Here is a 20238-nt window from a genome sequence, read left to right as displayed (position 1 = left end):
ACTAGATTATTGAAATTCACTTTATCTAGGTCTTCCCGATGTTGCACTTCCTCCTCTTCAAATGGTCCAAAACACTTCTACTCATCGCATTACTAATTCAAACTGTAGAGATCACATTACTCCAATACTTCAAACTCTTCACTGACTCCCAATTCGACAACACATTCAATTCAAAGTCTTGACAATAATTCACAACCTAATTTACAATCCATCTACAGTATGGCGCTGTTCCTCACTAAGACTATATCAACCGTCACGTCACTTACGTTCAATCGAAAAATGCCTTCTACAAGTTTTGACCGTTAAGATGGCTAGGCTGGATTTAACAAGAAAACGTGCCTTTTCAGTGGTGGGTCCTATTCTATGGGATTCACTTCCCGATTTCCTCAGACTATTATCAAATACAAAAGAGTTAAAAAATAAAAAAAACCCGCTCAAAACATACTTATGTTCTGCCACCTTTAACAAACTCAGAATATAAATCTTGCCTTTCCTCTTTTTTATTTTTTAAAATACCTTTCTTTTAATTCTTTTATTTTTTTTTTTTACCTTGTATGCCTTTGTAATTTGCTCCCTTCAAACTCCCTCCTCTGTTTCTTAATTTTTGCCTTTGAATTATGTATTTTCTTCTTACTGAAAACCACTTAGATCTTACAAAATATTTGTATAAGCAGTATACCAAAGATTTTAAATAAATATCCTACAAGCAGTCAAACTTCTGCAGATGGGAGATATCTTTGGCGGCATGGACAGGAATAATAGGGCAGACTGGATCCATATTAGGAGCTACCACCCAGGAAAAAGATCTAGGCCTCATGGTGGATAATACTTTAAAATCGTCGGCTCAGTGTGCTGCGGCAGTCAAAAAAGCAAACAGAATGTTGGGAATTATTAGGAAGGGAATGGTTAATAAAATGAAAATGTCATAATGCCTCTGCATCGCTCCATGGTGAGACCGCACCTTGAATACTGTGTACAATTCTGGTCGCCGCATCTCAAAAAAGATATAATTGCGATGGAGAAGGTACAGAGAAGGGCAACCAAAATGATAAAGGGGATGGAACAGCTCCCCTATGAGGAAAGACTAAAGAGGTTAGGACTTTTCAGCTTGGAGAAGAGACGACTGAGGGGGGATATGATAGAGGTCTTTAAGATCATGGGAGGTCTAGAACGGGTAGATGTGAATCGGTTATTTACTCTTTCGGATAGTAGAAAGACTCTGGGGCACTCCATGAAGTTAGCATGGGGCACATTTAAAACTAATCGGAGAAAGTTCTTTTTTACTCAACGCACAATTAAACTCTGGAATTTGTTGCCAAAGGATGTGGTTAGTGCAGTTAGTGTAGCTGGGTTCAAAAAAGGTTTGGAAAGTTCCTGGAAGAGAAATCCATTACCTGCTATTAATGAAGCTGATTTAGGGAACAGCCATGGGATCTACTTAATGTTTGGATACTTGCCAGGTACCTGTGACTTGGATTGGCTACTGTTGGAAACAGGATGCTGGGCTCGAGGGACCCTTCTTATGTTCTTGTCTTTTTCTGCTGTCATCTACCTTGTTTCTTTGTACATCGTACAGAATCACAGAATGTCAGGGGACTATTTTTCATTCTTGTTGCAGTGCCACAGATCCTGCTTTATCTCAAGTTTTACCTGCACTTCTACCCCCATTAAATCTTCTGTGCTTGCTCCATACAGATGTTTCTCTGACAAATACACACACAGGCATGGAAAGGCAGGGGGGTCATTTTCACCTTTTCCTTTCTCTCTTCCACACCCCAAAGTCTCATGGGAGAATCTGGAGTCAGCAGATAGCGGTTTCTGGAAATTTACTAAAAGCTCCACAGAAGCATCAGTGTGTGGCCTGGCACTTACCCCTCTCATCGGACTGTAGCTGCGCCTCCAGGTCCTCCGGGGAGACATAGTATTCCTGGCTGTCGCCCTCCGCAGGCTTGGGTTTACACTTCCCACAGCAGCAGTTACAGCAGCAGCACAGGCAGCAGCAGAAATAGCAGCCAGTGATCAGCCCACAGAAAACAAACAGAGCCTGAGGGGCAAGGGCAGGAGAGAAGAGTCATCATCCCCACAGACTCATACAAATCCATAGACAGAGGAACATCCTGAAGAGAGTAAAAGTTCACTTATAACAGGAACACAGCCCGGATGGTGCCGCCCCACAGAAAGAGAAGGACCTGTGGCGAGCAGAAACTCAACGCACAGCCACCACTTCTCTTTAATTCCCAATGCAAACGTGCACACAAACTGCATTTGCAAAGAACGGATTTTCTGTGGGCACAAATCCTATTTTATGTGCAGAAAACATGCTCTCTGTGCACAAAGCACGTGGTCCCAACCTGGAACTCTTGCTTCTACCCATACACCAGGGGCTGGCCCGCGGCACGGTGTGATCCTCCCCCGAGAACCAGCAGGGGGGATTGCTGCCTGCCTTCACATCTGCAGTCCCTGCTGCACTGGGAGTAAAGTGCACAGAGCCGCAGTTTAAACTGTGCTCTACTGAGCACCCTTATTACTCTGACAGGGTCGCAGCTTTTATTTGGGCAAACACCAAGGGGACCCGTGAAGAAAAGAGATAATTCTGCTGGTAATCCTCGTTATTAAGGGGCAGAGGGAGAAACCTCGATGCCTCTCCTGGCTTCTACCTTCCTCTCTGCAGGAAAGGAGGGAGTCCCAGTCCATGTGCAATGGTGTCCCCTGGTGGCTGGGTTTAGGGCCCACGATGACAGGGCTCTGAAAGGAGACCTGCTACTTGTCTCCTGGCCGAGCTCTGTCACTGCAACGATTTGGTAAATGAGCTGGAGGTCCAAGCAAACAGGAGGAAGCTGCCCTCCCTTTTTTAAATCTTAAAACAAACTTTTTAATTAAAATACAAGGAGATGTTAAATAAATAAAGAACCACCACCTGGTTTGACATTTAGACTGTGCAGGATTCAGAAAACCTGATGAGAGCGCTCTTGGCAAGCTAGTTTAAAAGGCTCTTAGATGTTCATTTATACAAAGAAAACCTGAAGCAGCCCTGGCCCACTGAGTGCAGTCTCAGCACAGAAGAGCTGCGCTGGGGCCCCTTACCTTCGCCCACCAGCTGGAGAGCACGAAGTACGTGTTCACGTTCTCCTCCCCAAACTGCTCAGCCACGTACAGGCCCAAGGAGCCGTACTTGTCATAGATGTTTCGCTTGGTGCCATCTGTCAGGATCCCATGTGCATTGTTGATCTCTTTAAACTTCTCTGCTGCTTCTGGGTTATCTGGATTCTTGTCAGGATGGTACTTCAGTGCCAGTTTCCTGCCGGAAAAGTAGAAACACAGAGAGCTCCTAAGCAAATGAGAAAAGCGAGAACGTATGTTCTGCCACTTCTGCTGCTCTCCAACCGTGGGTCGATACAGGGGAGCAGAAGCCCAAACCATTGTTGTGACAATGGAGGCTTTCTGCCCCTTCACTCCAGGCAAATGTCTGTCAGTGACACACACGCACAATCAAAACCACTTTCACATGCTCCGGCGTACAAAGAAATAATTCTGCATTCACACACACTTGCTCATTCTCGTGCTGACACTTTTACAGAAGCTGTCTACAGTCAGACACTTAAAGACAAATGCGCTCAAAGACACTAATTTCAAATATACATACATACTCTTGCACACACATATACCGACACGCACGCAGGCGCAACACACAGAAGGCCCCTGTGCAGAGTGACAGGCCACGCATGCAGACGCAACACACAGAAGGCCCCTGTGCAGAGTGACAGGCCACGCACGCAGGCGCAACACACAGAAGATCCCTGTGCAGAGTGACAGGCCACGCACGCAGACGCAACACACAGAAGGCCCCTGTGCAGAGTGACAGGCCACGCACGCAGGCGCAACACACAGAAGATCCCTGTGCAGAGTGACAGGCCACGCACGCAGGCGCAACACACAGAAGATCCCTGTGCAGAGTGACAGGCCACGCACGCAGACGCAACACACAGAAGGCCCCTGTGCAGAGTGACAGGCCACGCACGCAGACGCAACACACAGAAGGCCCCTGTGCAGAGTGACAGGCCACGCACGCAGGCGCAACACACAGAAGGCCCCTGTGCAGAGTGACAGGCCACGCACGCAGACGCAACACACAGAAGAGCCCTGTGCAGAGTGACAGGCCACGCACGCAGGCGCAACACACAGAAGGCCCCTGTGCAGAGTGACAGGCCTCGCACGCAGGCGCAACACACAGAAGATCCCTGTGCAGAGTGACAGGCCTCGCACGCAGGCGCAACACACAGAAGATCCCTGTGCAGAGTGACAGGCCTCGCACGCAGGCGCAACACACAGAAGAGCCCTGTGCAGAGTGACAGGCCATGCACGCAGGCGCAACACACAGAAGGCCCCTGTGCAGAGTGACAGGCCACGCACGCAGGTGCAACACACAGAAGGCCCCTGTGCAGAGTGACAGGCCACACACGCAGACGCAACACACAGAAGACGCCTGTGCAGAGTGACAGGCCACGCACGCAGACGCAACACACAGAAGACGCCTGTGCAGAGTGACAGGCCTCGCATGCAGGCGCAACACACAGGAGATCCCTGTGCAGAGTGACAGGCCTCGCACGCAGGCGCAACACACAGAAGATCCCTGTGCAGAGTGACAGGCCTCGCACGCAGGCGCAACATACAGAAGATCCCTGTGCAGAGCGACAGGCCACGCATGCAGACGCAACACACAGAAGAGCCCTGTGCAGAGTGACAGGCCTCGCACGCAGGCGCAACACACAGAAGATCCCTGTGCAGAGTGACAGGCCTCGCACGCAGGCGCAACACACAGAAGGCCCCTGTGCAGAGTGACAGGCCTCGCACGCAGGCGCAACACACAGAAGGCCCCTGTGCAGAGTGACAGGCCTCGCACGCAGGCGCAACACACAGAAGGCCCCTGTGCAGAGTGACAGGCCACGCACGCAGACGCAACACACAGAAGATCCCTGTGCAGAGAGACAGGCCACACACGCAGGCGCAACACACAGAAGATCCCTGTGCAGAGTGACAGGCCACGCACGCAGACGCAACACACAGAAGAGCCCTGTGCAGAGAGACAGGCCTCGCACGCAGGCGCAACACACAGAAGAGCCCTGTGCAGAGAGACAGGCCTCGCACGCAGGCGCAACACACAGAAGATCCCTGTGCAGAGTGACAGGCCACGCACGCAGGCGCAACACACAGAAGAGCCCTGTGCAGAGTGACAGGCCACGCACGCAGGCGCAACACACAGAAGATCCCTGTGCAGAGTGACAGGCCACGCACGCAGACGCAACACACAGAAGAGCCCTGTGCAGAGTGACAGGCCACGCACGCAGGCGCAACACACAGAAGGCCCCTGTGCAGAGAGACAGGCCACGCACGCAGGCGCAACACACAGAAGGCCCCTGTGCAGAGTGACAGGCCACGCACGCAGGCGCAACACACAGAAGGCCCCTGTGCAGAGACAGGCCTCGCACGCAGGCGCAACACACAGAAGGCCCCTGTGCAGAGTGACAGGCCACGCATGCAGACGCAACACACAGAAGAGCCCTGTGCAGAGTGACAGGCCACGCACGCAGGCGCAACACACAGAAGGCCCCTGTGCAGAGAGACAGGCCTTGCATGCAGGCGCAACACACAGAAGGCCCCTGTGCAGAGAGACAGGCCTCGCATGCAGGCGCAACACACAGAAGGCCCCTGTGCAGAGAGACAGGCCTCGCATGCAGGCGCAACACACAGAAGGCCCCTGTGCAGAGAGACAGGCCACGCATGCAGACACTCCTGCATGTGTATAGAGATGTGCAGAGTGACAGGCCTCACATGCAGACACTCCTGCATGTGTATAGAGATGTGCAGAGTGACAGGCCTCACATGCAGACACTCCTGCATGTGTATAGAGATGTGCAGAGTGACAGGCCTCACATGCAGACACTCCTGCATGTGTATAGAGATGTGCAGAGTGGCAGGCTACACATGCACTCACATATACTCATGCAGACACATGGGCAGGGACACCTCTCCATAATGCAAGTCATGTACTCATGGACTCAGCACACCTTTCCTTGCCCTTTGCTATGGAAGAAGGTAGTTCGCTTGACAGGGTTACTCTGAATAAAGTTAGTTTCTGGTAACTAGAGACACAGAAAGTGTTGTAACACTTACCCCTCTCACAGAGCTGAAGTCCTGTGTGTCCCCTCCATGCACAGGACTCCCAGTTCAACAGGATAAGCTTGACCTGACCAGCCATGAACTGCAGACTATAGCTAGGAGCTTTTAAATAAAACCCCGGCTCCGGCCCACATAAAAGCTTCAGAAAAATGTACTAGTGCCCTCTGCTGGACAGCCCAGCCACTAGCATCTCACACAGGCAGACTCACCAGAGCAGCTGTTCTCTCCCTGTGGCCCATCTCGTAATGCCCACAACATTAGGTACAATGCAGGGCTTAGCCGACAGGAAATAATGGGGAAACAAGCCAGGGGTGGGAGGATCATGCTTTAAACCCCTCACCTGTAAGACTTTTTGATATCATCTGAGGTGGCATTCTTGTCCAGTCCTAAAACATGGTATAGAGAGTCCCCAGAGGTGGATAGGGAGCGCTGCCGCTGCTCTGCCATTGTCAACTAATCAGAAAGAAAGCAGATAAGAATGTGTTTGCTCGGCTAGTGCTCTTTGCCCTCATGGCTACAAACAGAAGCTTGCACTTACCCACACAGCCTCTAGTCACAAAGGTGAAAGCAGTGCACTTTCACTGCCGTCAGACCACAGCCCCCACCACCAATTCACAGCATGCTCGGAAGAAAATGAGAATGGAGGTGTGCATCTCACCCCAGGACCTCCTCCACACTGCTACATGGAGGGCTCTGCACTTGCAACAGCATGCTAAACCACTCCCAGAAGATGCTAGCCTGCGCGCATACGTAAATGAAGGAATAGCAGATGCACATTAGGCTTTAGCATGCTAAACCACTCCCAGAAGATGCTAGCCTGCACACATATGTAAATGAAGGAATAGCAGATGCACATTAGGCTTAGCATGCTAAACCACTCCCAGAAGATGCTAGCCTGCGTGCATACGTAAATGAAGGAATAGCAGATGCACATTAGGCTTTAGCATGCTAAACCACTCCCAGAAGATGCTAGCCTGCGTGCATACGTAAATGAAGGAATAGCAGATGCACATTAGGCTTTAGCATGCTAAACCACTCCCAGAAGATGCTAGCCTGTGCGCAGACGTAAATGAAGGAATAGCAGATGCAGATTAGGCTTTAGCATGCTAAACCACTCCCAGAAGATGCTAGCCTGCGTGCATATGTAAATGAAGGAATAGCAGATGCACATTAGGCTTTAGCATGCTAAACCACTCCCAGAAGATGCTAGCCTGCGCGCATATGTAAATGAAGGAATAGCAGATGCACATTAGGCTTTAGCATGCTAAACCACTCCCAGAAGATGCTAGCCTGCGCGCATACGTAAATGAAGGAATAGCAGATGCACATTAGGCTTTAGCATGCTAAACCACTCCCAGAAGATGCTAGCCTGCGCGCATACGTAAATGAAGGAATAGCAGATGCACATTAGGCTTTAGCATGCTAAACCACTCCCAGAAGATGCTAGCCTGCGTGCATATGTAAATGAAGGAATAGCAGATGCAGATTAGGCTTCAGCATGCTAAACCACTCCCAAAAGATGCTACCCTGCACGCATATGTAAATGAAGGAATAGCAGATAAACATTAGGCTTTAGCATGCTAAACCACTCCCAGAAGATGCTAGCCTGCACACATATGTAAATGAAGGAATAGCAGATGCACATTAGGCTTTAGCATGCTAAACCACTCCCAGAAGATGCTACCCTGCGCGCATATGTAAATGAAGGAATAGCAGATGCACATTAGGCTTTAGCATGCTAAACCACTCCCAGAAGATGCTACCCTGCACGCATATGTAAATTTATTTATTTAAGTTCTTTTAATATACCGATGCTCAAGACTAGGTCTTATCGTACCGGTTTACAATAAACAAGGGAGAAACCAGTTAACATAGGAAGCGAAAAAGTTACATTAAAACAGGGAGATCGAACATGGCTGTTAGAAGAAAGGATAGATTAACAATTTCTATTCTAAACGTATAGAAGGTCTATCAGTAAGGAGCGGTTGCTTCGCTGTTAAACTTAAATACATATTTACATAATGGAGATTCTATTGCAATGTTAATATACAAGAGCGGTTCTAGAATAGCGGATACTTAATGCAGCTGTGAGAGGACATCTACCAGGGGGTGGAGGTCCTTGCGGGTACCATGGGTTTCTTCAGCGATAAGCTTGGGCGAAGAGCCAAGTTTTCAGTTTTTTTCTGAATGCGAGATGACAATGTTCCTGGCGTATGTCTGGTGGGAGAGAGTTCCAGTGATGTGGTCCCGCGGTGGAAAGTGCTCGTTTTTCGATGGAGTTATGTTTAGTGGAGCTGCTGGGAGGAACTTGTAGGGAGCTTCTGTATGCAGATCTGGTAGGTCTTGAAGAAGAGTGTAATTTGAGGGGTATGGTTAGTTGTAGAGAGGATTGTTGATATATGGCTTTGTGAATGATAGAATAAATGAAGGAATAGCAGATAAATGAAGGAATAGCAGATGCACATTAGGCTTAGCATGCTAAACCACTCCCAGAAGATGCTAGCCTGCACGCATACGTAAATGAAGGAATAGCAGATGCAAATTAGGCTTAGCATGCTAAACCACTCCCAGAAGATGCTAGCCTGCGCGCATATGTAAATGAAGGAATGGTAGATGCAGATTAGGCTTTAGCGGGCACCTGCATACTCTCCTCCACATGATGTCTAGCAGGTGCTCGCTAAGGTCTAAAATAGAACGCCCGATTTCAACCAGGCGTTCATTTTTAGCTTGCGCACTCTTTCAAGGACTTGGCTGCATTGTGTGATGTGGCTGGTAGGGCAAGAGAAGTGGAGAGCTGTGGACTAGAGGACAGGAGAGACATAAGTGACAGGAGGGCAGAGGAAAAAGCAACCAATATACACTTGCGAGTTTAAAAAAATTCCACGGGCAAAGAAAATCTATTTTCAAACCAAAAGCAGGTAACAGAGCTGTTTTTCAAACCCTGCTCTGCACAGCAACATATTAAATCAGTGGTTCCCAACCCTGTCCTGGGGCCCCCTAGCCAGTCAGGTTTTCAGGATATCCACAAGGAATATGCATGAGAGAAAATGTTAAGGAGGCAGTGCATGCAAATTCTCTCTCATGCATATTCATTGTGGATATCCTGAAAACCTGACTGGCTGGGGGGTCCCCAGGACAGGGCTGGGAACCACTGGTCTAAAAGTATGTTATTAATGCAAACAAAAGCCCATCTTACAAATGCAAATTCAACACCAAGATTGGGATGAACTGTTGCTTCTTTGCTGCCAGGGATTTCCTCATGGACCCTCTTCCAAAGAGCCTAGTGACCAGCTCCAGAACGTGGTTTTCTGCTACATCCATTGGTGTTGTGGTGCCCCAGCCTCTGGCTTCTCCTTGTGCTTTGGGGAGTCCATGCCGCCTCGATATCCTTTCCCTTCTCCCATCCCTGTGCTGTCCTGCACTCAGTTTCCGATGGGCCTGACTGCTCTGCCAAACCACTACCTGCACCGTGTAGGCCACCTTCCTCCTGATACTCCTACCCTTCTTCCTCTCCTCTCACGAGTGCCAGTCTTTCACTTCTCATGCATCCTCCAATCCCATGCAGTCAATTGCCAACCTTGTCCTCTCTCTTTGCTCTTAAAGATCCTTACGATCAAAGAAGACAAAACACACGCTTCACTTACTCACTCTTTCACCCACAGATCTGGAAGACTTTTAAAGTGTACTGTACTTAAAATTATTACAAATGAATTAAATTCATATTGCTGTAGTGTTGAAAATTGCCCCAAGCTATTATGGAAGGTATGAAACATAAATACAAATGAATGATAGACGGTGGAAGGTTATAACACACAAAAGGAGTGTAAGACAACGCAAGCCACACAGATGTCTCGTTTTTCCTCTCCCCATCATCTCTGCTCTTCCATTTAGTCTCCTCTAAAACCTGAAAACCAGCCCACAATCCAGGCTTCCTTTTTAGATAATTTTCAGGGAAGGAGGCGCAGCCATGAGGGGAAAAAAAGAGCACTGAGGATAGTAGACAGAAAGAAGCTGCACTTTTACAGTTAGCAAGTACATTAAATAAAATGCCTCTTAGTGTGAGCTGCATGCTAACACGCATGCTAAACTGTTTAAGCTGTACCTGTTAAAACATTCTTACTTAGCATATGAGCCTTCGTGCACAGCATCTTTAATCCCCAAGCTATCTGCACGCTGTGCATCTTTTCTTCCAATACCTCTGAATACGGAAGAGGTTTCTACCTGCTTTCACATGCCAGACTGCTGTAGTAGCAAACCTCACTGTCTGCTTGCTCTATGAATGAAGCAGTCTGACTGCTCTGTTAGTCTACTTGAATGCACAGAATTAAAAGGTTAACAAATAAAAATAATGTAATGTACCACGCTGCAACCTATGCCAGCTCGTATCACCCACACTGGAAAAAACATTGAAGGGAAGGGGCACCTACTCCTGCCGGGTACATCATTCAATGCAGAATACGAGAAGCTGCAAGCTACACTGGTAGAACAGGCCAGGCAAGAGTCAGTTCACACAGGCACAAGATCAAGCCCCACAGGGAAGACCAGGCCACTGCATCAATGACCTCATGATCAGGATCCTCAAAGGAATGCAAAATTACCAGCGCTCTAGGTTTCCTATCACATTATGTATCATAAAATGATCCTGCTTGTCACCTCTGATCACTCAACAATCAAACTGAAGTGCAGAGTCATGCAGATATCCAAAGGGGCTGTACCTAAAGGAGGGACCAGGAGTGAGACCTTGGGGCGATAGAGTCTGACGATCTGAAGGCGGCAAAGCAACGTGACAAGGCGGAAGCTAAGGCTAGAGGGATGCTGGGCTGCCCAGCGTGAGGCGTGACTGAGGAGGGGCTGCCTCTGTACAGCTCATTGGTGAGGCATCACCTGGAGGACTGGAGACCATATCTTACAAAGGTTAGGGACAGGATGGAGGCGATCCAGAGAGGAGACTGAAGACCCTTCAATATATGTATATATATATATATAATACACACTGGTGTAGAGCAGGGACGGGCGATAGGGTACAGACTTTTAAATACCTGAAAGGAATTAATAATGCACAGGACTCAACCCTTTATTGACGGAAAGAAAACTGTAGAACAAGGGGTGACATTATGAAGCTGCAAAGGCACTGAGTCAGGACCAACGCCAGGAAGTATTTGTTCATGGAAAGGCTGCTGGATGCAGGGAGTGAGGACAAGGAGAAACACGGAGGATTCCTCGTGGCTAAATGATGGAGAGGAAGAGGAGGCCAACCTGTGTCCCCGGGGACAATCTGTCCCTTGGGTCCTTGACCACGTTACTGTGGTGGTGAAAGACCAGCAGGGTGTTTTATGTGGAAGGAGGCCCGGGGCCTGCCTGCGCCCCTGGATGCAGGGAGTGAGGACCAGGACAGTATGGGAGAAACACGGAGGATTCCTCGTGGCTAAATGATGGAGGGAAGAGGCGGCCAACCTGTGTCCCCGGGGATAATCTGCACCTTGCAACAGGTGCCCTAAGAATATTAAAAAAAAAAAAAAAAAAGGTTTGCTAGGCAGAGTGGATGGACAGCTTGCGTTTTTTTCCTACTGACATATAGTACATGTTAAACCCCCTTACACGTTAATGTATCTCCCTTACAAGTTAATGTATCTCCACAGCTCAACCAACATCCCGTCCACCAGCTCAACCAACTTCCCTTCCATCCAGCACTCCTCCTCCAAAAAGGAACTATAACCTTACATCTTTCGAGACACCCTCTTCTATTGAGATCGAAAGCATTCTAAAAAAGCTAAAACCCTCTTCTCACCCACTGGACGCAATACCCTCCAATCTTCTTCTATCCATTCCAAACACCATCTCGAAATCGTTAGCAGACATCATCAACTGCTCATTATCACAAGGCAAGGTTCCAGACCAACTAAAACTAGCCATCTTAAAACCTTTACTAAAAAAAAACCTAACCTTCCAACCTCTGACCCTGCCAACTTTAGACCAATAGCCAACCTTCCCCTGATCTCCAGAGTAATGGAAAGAATCGTAAATAAACAACTGACCGATTACCTTGAGGAGAAAACATTCTCTCCCCTTTCCAGTTCGGATTCAGGAAATCACAAAACACTGAAGCTTTACTTTCATCCCTATCTGACACTATCCTTCTCAATCTGGAACGAAAACAACCCTACCTTCTCGCTCTTCTCGACCTTTCCGCCGCCTTTGATACGGTCAATCATTCTATTCTACTGGAACGCCTATCAGATATTGGCGTTCAAGGAGAGGCTCATGGATGGTTTCAATCGTTTCTTGAAAATAGATTCTATAAAGTTCTTATGACATTATAGTTCACTTGTTGTTTGTTCCTATGCTTCTCTGCTCTCCTTATGGTTTTTTGTACCCTTTACCCTTCCCCTGTTACTTGTAATTTCCGTTGCTTTTGTTCCATGTTCACCGAGATGATGTTTCAACTAACATCGGTATAGAAGACTTTTAAATAAATAAATAAATATAAAGTCAGAATCAACACTAAAGAATCACTCCCAATCAAAACAAACCAGGGAGTCCCACAAGGATCATCCCTCTCTCCTACACTGTTTAACATTTATTTGCTGCCCCTCTGCCATCTTCTCGCCGACCTTAAACTAAAATACTATATATTCGCCGATGACGTTCAAATCCTTCTACCAATCTCCGAATCCCTGCAAAAAACTTGGGCACATTGGAACCGCTGTCTACAATCCATCAATAACCTGCTCACCAGCTTGAACCTTATCCTTAACTCGAACAAGACCGAATTCCTCATCATCTCTCCAGATGAAAACCATAACCTCCTCAACTCTCAAAGCGCATCTCAATTTGCTAAAACAGCCATTAACCACTCCTCCTCGGTCAGAGACCTTGGGGTTCGGCTTGATAACCTATTCAATTTAAAATCGTTTGTCCTCAATACAACCAAAGAATGCTTCTTTAAACTTCAAGTTCTCAAAAACCTGAAACCTTTCCTTCATTTCAGCGACTTCCGACTAGTAGTCCAGTTTCTCATCCTTACAAAATTAGACTATTGCAACTCTCTTCTCTTAGGACTCCCTGCAACAACTATTAAACCTTTACAGATGGTCCAGAATGCCGCGGCTAGACTACTCACTAACTCAAACAATAGAACCCACATTACACCCATTCTTCAAGGCCTTCACTGGCTCCCTTTAAAATCCAGGATCACCTTCAAAATACTGATGATGATTCACAAAGACATCCACGGTATTGCTCACCTCAAGTTAAGCTCACAACTACGATTCCACACATCTACCAGACCAATCAGAAACGCCTATAAAGGATCTCTTTACGCACCCCCGATCAAAACCACTAAGAAAACGCGCCATATCTACAGCCGGGCCCACCCTGTGGAATTCGCTTCCTTCGGAGCTGAGACAAGAACCATGTCTTCAAACATTCAAGAAACATCTCAAAACTTGGTTCTTCAGACAAGCCTTCCCGGAGGCTCGAGAGCATTCAGACACTGGCCAATAGATATAACAGGACATTAGGGTAGTTACTGGTTAAATCGTCAACTGACCTAACCGAAACGCAATGGTCTTAACTGAAACACAGACAGACTTAACCTCTCTAGCATACCACGACCTTGATTCAATGCCTCTCATCCCTCCCTCTTCGCTCCTCCTATTCCTCACATGCCAACCGGTTCTTCTCAACCCACTTTACAGCCCGAGATTCATAAACCTCCCCCTCCTCATGACTTCCCGATTCCCCTGGGCCCACCACACCACGCCCTTTCTTCCCCGCCGTCTCATAACATATATTAGACGTCTTAATTTATGTATCGCTGTTCATCACTGCCTATACTGCTCCATCATACTTGTCAATTGTTATTTGTTTCTAGACGACATCATTCTTGTCAATTGTTAATTGTTTCTAGATGACATGTTTATTTTATTTTATTATTTTTAATTAACTGTTACAGTGATGTATTTTGAATTACTTACTTATAATTACTTACTGATAATTTATCTACTTCCACCTGTTATCTAATGTTTTTTAAATGTTTCTAAGGTTTTTAATGTTTTTGACGGCTTGTTCTATGTAACGCCACAACTGCGATTGTTCTGTTCATTGGAAACCGATATGATTTGATATTTTTTATCAAGAATGCCGGTATATAAAAATTCTAAATAAATAATGCTTTTATGATTCATTTATGGCACCACATACTGCTTTATTATTTCCTGGTAATACCTTTTGCTCTTTTGAATTCTGACTTGAGGAAGGGAACACTGGCTCTTGAAAGCTCATCAAGAAACATTAAGTTAGTCCAATTAAAAGGCATCATTTTTTCTGTTTTTACTGGTTAACCGTTCATTTCTTTGCCTGCTCTATGGCTGTAACTTCCATTGGACATGTGTGATTTCGACAAAGATATAAAGGTGTTTATTTATTGATTTCAAAATGTATTAGTTGCCAATTGCACAGGTCTGAGGCAAGAAAACAGTCATGAAAATGAAAACAAATATCATAAAAATGGAAATCATAATCCATGTCTACAAAGAAAAGAAATTAAAAAAAAACAGGAGCAGCTACACCCAATGCAAATACAGCTTAACCATTACTAGGACATGAGTCACAGAAACGCCTGCTGAAACACAAACGTCTTAAGTAAATATTGAGCAGGTGGAGAGCTGTGCAGAGACTCCTGTTTGAGAGCAGTGCGCTGAGAGGGTAGGGTTGTAGGACTGCATTTGCCCAAGCTAGAGAAGACAGACTAAATAGCTTAGGTATAAGAATTGCGGTTATACATGTAATCCGCTACCGACCAGGTAGGCAGTGAAGTTCTCGCAGCACTGGCATGACGTGATCCCTCGCACTGCAGCCGGACAGGAGCCGCACTGCTGCGTTCTGGAGACTCTGCAAAGGATCTAAAGCCAGAGCTTCAAACCCTGCAAAAGGCGGACTTTTAAAAACAACATTCCTAATCAAAGGCCCTGACGTGGGGTCGAAAGGCCAAGTTATTGATGAAAACTCCTCTGCTTCTGACCTGTGACAGGATAGGAAGCTTACCAGCCCCCACCGTAAGAAAAGGGAGAAGCAAACCTAGAACCGACCGCTGGAGGAGTACCACCAGTTTGGCTTTAGAAAGATTCAAGGAGAGTTTATTATGATTCAGCCAGACAAATGGCAAACATCTTCAGGAGTCTCAGGCCAAGAGGAAAGCACTGGGACAAGACTCGGTATCTCAGGAAGAGCCTGGCCAGCAGTTTACAAGTGCACAACTGCAGAGCCAGTGGTCCCCAAGACATCCCAGAGGGTCCTCCAGAAAGTTCAGCTGGGGAGAAAATGAGCGGGCTGCTGCCGCCACAGGTCAGGAGCATGAGAATGACCCCGAAACGTTTGTTTGCAGCCATTAAAGCCTCAAACCTCACTAGGGCATCTTTACTGAGAGCAGCCCTGGAGAATCAGGAACCCCAGTGCTACAGGTTGGTGAGGTCTGGGGAGGAGCAGGAGATAGGAAGGTGAAGCCTTTCCCACTACTGCCACTGGCCCGGCAGAGAGAGAGAGAGAAGGAAGAAACGGAGGATAAAGAGGGAGAGAGGAAGAGGGGACCCAGCAATCATGTAAGGGAAAGATGAGCGCCAGGGACAGACCGGCATGCAGATCTCTGAGGTGCAGGCTATTGTTTTGCTTTTTCTTAATTCTAGGTTATGCTGTGACCATCATTTCCTGCGCTTGTAAGAAACAAAAGAAAAGAAAATCTAAAAGAACGGCAGGCTAAAAGGAAGTCAACTTTCAGGGAGGGGAAGTTTCCAAACCTTTTAGAAAACTTCCTGTTCCCCGCCTCTGAGAGTAGAAGTGCCTGCGCTGGGGGCTGGGGCAGGGACTTCACTTTCATGCTTGTCCTTTGCAATTGCTTGGAAGCAGATGAAACGTACACAGGAACACGTGCTGCCTTTCCCTGGAGTATCTGACACCCGGGGGGGGATACTTCCTGTGCACCCCCCCTCCCAGTGATCTCTGGGTCCCCTCTCCTTCACACAGGCTCTCTCTCTCTAAAACAGTGGTCCCCAACCCTGCCCTGGGGCCCCACCAGCCAGTCAGGCTTTCAGGATCTCCACAATGAATATGCATGAGAGAGAATGTGCATGTGCCCCCAGGGCAGGGTTGGGGACCACTGCTCTAAAGCACAGACACACAGACTCTCCTAGACACACACACACAGAGACACACAGACACACAGACTCTCCTAGACACACACACACAGAGACACACAGACACACAGACTCTCCTAGACACACAGACACACACAGAGACACAGACTCTCCTAGACACACACACACAGACACACAGACACTCCTAGACACACAGACACACACACACACAGACACACTCTCTCTCTCACTTCCTATCCCGCTCCCCATCAGAAGCACAGCAGCAGTTTCCTCCTTCAGCCCCAGTGACAGACAGGGGCGGCACGGGGGCTGTTGGGGCTTTACTTCCCGCATCTGCAGTGGGGAGGGGCAGCGCTGTTGCTCTTCCTCCTGCTTCGGGCTGTGACTGCATGACCTTTCCTTCTTCCCGCCCACGCGGACCCAGCACTTCCTCTTCCAGGCTGTGCAGGGGGGCGAGAATAAGAAAAGGCTCCAGTCCCGCCCCGTGCTCCCACCACTCACAGCCCGGGGGCCTCCCTCTTCTTCTATTGTGAGCGGGGTGGGCTCCGCTCGCGGCTGGCACCCCCCCACCCCCCTTAGTACGCCACTGCCTGCAGGCAGTTTCCCTTTGGAAATCAGATCGCAGGTCTGCGGGTACCAGGGGCCGATTTTCTGCCGGGTCACAGCAAGTTGCCAACCTGGAGCTTGTTTCCGCTTTCTTCCTTTTCCCCACTGCAGCTGGACGGGAAGGTGGCACGGCCTCCAACTTCAATGGTGAGGGCGATTTGTAAACGGCTTTGGATCTTGCCTGCCTACGTGTTCAGTTTAGAGACAGTAGGAACGATGCTAGAGAGCATCGCATTATCTTTTGTGATCGCAGGCAAACGTTAGAGAGAAATGTGTGCCGGTCCATGAGACTTTCTGTTCTCTCTGAAGGGCTGGGAGCCTCTGTACTAGAGAAAAGCAGATTCTTTGCATTTTGGGATAATTCTGCAGGCAATAATGCAGCCACCTTTTTGAGGCTGCTTTTAAATCTTGAGCCTAATTGTCCACCTGCAGCCTCATTAACTCATTTTATTTATTTATTTATTTTTAGATTTTTATATACCGGTGTTCCTGTATTAAAATACAGATCACATCGGTTTACATTGAAACATAAAAATTACGCCAAGAGGCGGTACATATAACAAGGTTATAGAACTTGGAAAACATGGAAAACAGGTTCGAAAAATAACATTGAGAAAATTGTATAGTCTCTTTGAGAAACCAAATCATAAAATAAGGCGTAATTGTCTAAGATAAATGTGATCTGCAGAAGGGATTGCGATGGTGAGAAAAACTTGATAGCTGGAGGTAAAAAATAATCAAAGTTCTGGAAAAGCTTGGCTAAAGAGCCAGGTTTTAATTTTCTTTTTGAAGGAAGCGAAGCAGATCTCAAGACGGATGTCTGGCGGGAGCATGTTCCATTGGACGGGTCCTGCTAAAGAGGGTCCTGCTAAAGAGGGTCCTGCTAAAGAATTTTAACCACTGCCTTACTACATGAACCTGCCCAAGTCTCTGGACCTCTGTGTGTCTTGATTAGACTAAGCTCTACTGAGTAGGGACTGCCTCTCGGGTGTTTATACAGTGCTGCATGTGTCGAGTAGCACTATAGAAATGTTAAATAGCAGTAGTAGCAGCTTCCTAGTCACCACAGGCAGTGTTTATACATTACTACCTTGGGAAACGTCTGATGAATCACAGCCTGTAGGGAATTTGGATTTCTACAGTTGTAGGAAAAGACCAAATAAAATTTATAAGAACAACAAAAGTATTGCCATACTGGGCTCACACTAAATGTCCATCAAGCCCATGATCCTGTTTCCAATAGTGGTCAATCCAGGTCACAAGTACCCGGCAGGATCCCAAACAGCAGATAGATCCCATGCTGCTAACAACCCCCCAGGGATAAGTAGTGACTATTCCCTAAGTCTGACTAACAACAGTTTACAGACTTTTGCTCTAAGAATCTGTCCAAACCTTTCTTAAATCTAGCTAGGCTAACTGCCATGACCACATTCTCCATCAATGAATTCCAGCGTTAACTGTGCATTGAGTGAAAAAAATATTTTCTACGATTCGTTTTAAATGTGCTACTTACTAACTTCATGGTGTCCCCCCTAGTTTTTGTATTATTTGAAAGACTAAATATCCAATTTACATTTACCTGTTCTATTCCACTAATGATTTTATAGACCTCTATCATATTCCCACCCTTAGCCATCTCTTTTCCAAACTGAACAGCCCTAACCTCTTTAGTCTTTCCTCATAGGGGAGCTGTTCCATCCCCTTTATTATTTTGGTCACCCTTCTCTCTACCTTTTCTTTTTTCAAAATAATTTTCTAGTTCCACTATATATTTTTGAGATGTGGCAACCAGAATTGCAACCAATAATCTAGATTTGGTCTCACTATGGGGCAATACAGAGGTATTATGACATTCTGCATTTTATTCTGCATTCTTTACCTAATTCTGTTTTCTTTTTGGATTACTGCTGCACACTGAGCCAAGGATTTTAAAATCTTGTCCATGAGGGTGCCCAGATCCTTTGCCTGGGTGGAAACTCCAAATATGGAACCTAACATCATGTAATGACAGTTCTGGAACTTTCCCCTATGTGCATCACTTTGCACTTATCCACATTAAATATCATCTGCCATTTAGACTCCCGGTCTCCCATCCCCAGAAGGTCCTCTTGAAATTTCTTAGAATCCACTTGAGATGTAACAACTCTGAATAAATCTGTGTCATCTACAAGTCTGATCACCTCACTTGTTCTTCCCTTTATAACTATTTTTATGAGTGTTGACCCCAGTACAGATCCCTGGGGTACTCTGCTGCTTACCTTCCATTTAGTGCTAACATGTTTTCTCTCTTGTAACCAGTTTGCAATCCACAACAGGACACTGCCTCTATGACTTGTTAATTTTCTCAGGACTCTCATGATTTGCACACACAATACATCCACCAGCTCACCGTTTTCCACATTTTCAACTTCATCAGAAAATGCAGCAGATTAGAGAGGCACGTCTTCCTTTGCCTGGCCAATTTGCTACATGTTCAGTAACAAATGCGCAAATTAAAATTATGTTGAAATTTTGAATTTTGAAAAGTTCCAGGGTTCAGACAGTAAGGGATCAATTTTCCAAAGTATGCAGGCACTTGAACAAGAGAAGCTACCTGGGTAATGAATCTACCACATGCACACAAAAAGCAGCCGGCAGGCAGTCGAGGGCTGTACTTGTGACAGCGTCACGTACAAGCGCTGTTCTCCCTCACTGACCTGAACAGGTCTCCTCGCAGTCATGCTATAGAAGAGAGCGGATACTGCTGGCCAGATGGAGGGGAAGATTTCCTAAAGGGCACTCTAGGCATGCTAATCCACTTTAACACAACTCAAGTCGACTTCCTCCTGCCCCAGACCTCCATCCATTACAGGACACATGGGAAGGATGGGCAGGCAGAAGACACAGAGCCTGTGATTAAAAGGGCCTTAAACAAAGCACAGCCTCCCTTTCTCCTCTGTGCTTCCCGCTCAGAATAGCAGCTATGCATGAACCCTGACGCAGAAGCCTGTTTTCTATCAGGGCCCAATTCCTTTTATTTATTTTTATCTTCTTTTTACAAAATGTTATTGCATGCTTTGATTTTATTTCTATTCAAATGTATTATCAACTTATTCGAGTGTTTTTACCTTAGTTTTACTGTTTGCTTGGATTTTATTTTTAAACGTATTACTAATTTATGTAACTTTATGTTTTTACTTTATTTTTTATACTATTGTAACTATGTGAACATTTGTGATGGCTCCCTCTAAACAATGGTATGCAAAAGCAATAAATAAATACATTTTGTGCAAGAGTATGACTCCCGTTACCTTTCCCTTCTCTT

At 46.6% G+C, this 20238-nt stretch overlaps 1 protein-coding gene across 2 annotated transcripts in view; it reads right to left on the bottom strand.

The window, feature by feature from the left end:
- DNAJC5 (DnaJ heat shock protein family (Hsp40) member C5) overlaps window positions 1-20238 on the bottom strand; it is a 113392-nt gene that overhangs the window by 23991 nt on the left and 69163 nt on the right. For both annotated transcript variants that reach the window (XM_029611070.1, XM_029611071.1), the window contains 3 exons: window positions 6518-6630; window positions 3085-3298; window positions 1873-2044 (listed from right to left, as the gene is read on the bottom strand). In XM_029611070.1, the coding sequence (XP_029466930.1) occupies window positions 1873-2044; window positions 3085-3298; window positions 6518-6624 (493 nt within the window). In that variant the 5' untranslated portion in view covers window positions 6625-6630. The remainder of the gene's footprint in view (window positions 1-1872; window positions 2045-3084; window positions 3299-6517; window positions 6631-20238) is intronic.

This window comes from Rhinatrema bivittatum, chromosome 8 (assembly GCF_901001135.1).
Source record: "Rhinatrema bivittatum chromosome 8, aRhiBiv1.1, whole genome shotgun sequence".
Classification (NCBI taxonomy): Eukaryota; Metazoa; Chordata; class Amphibia; order Gymnophiona; family Rhinatrematidae; genus Rhinatrema; species Rhinatrema bivittatum.
Note: the sequence above shows the minus strand (reverse complement) of the source record. Positions and strands in the feature narration are given on the sequence as shown.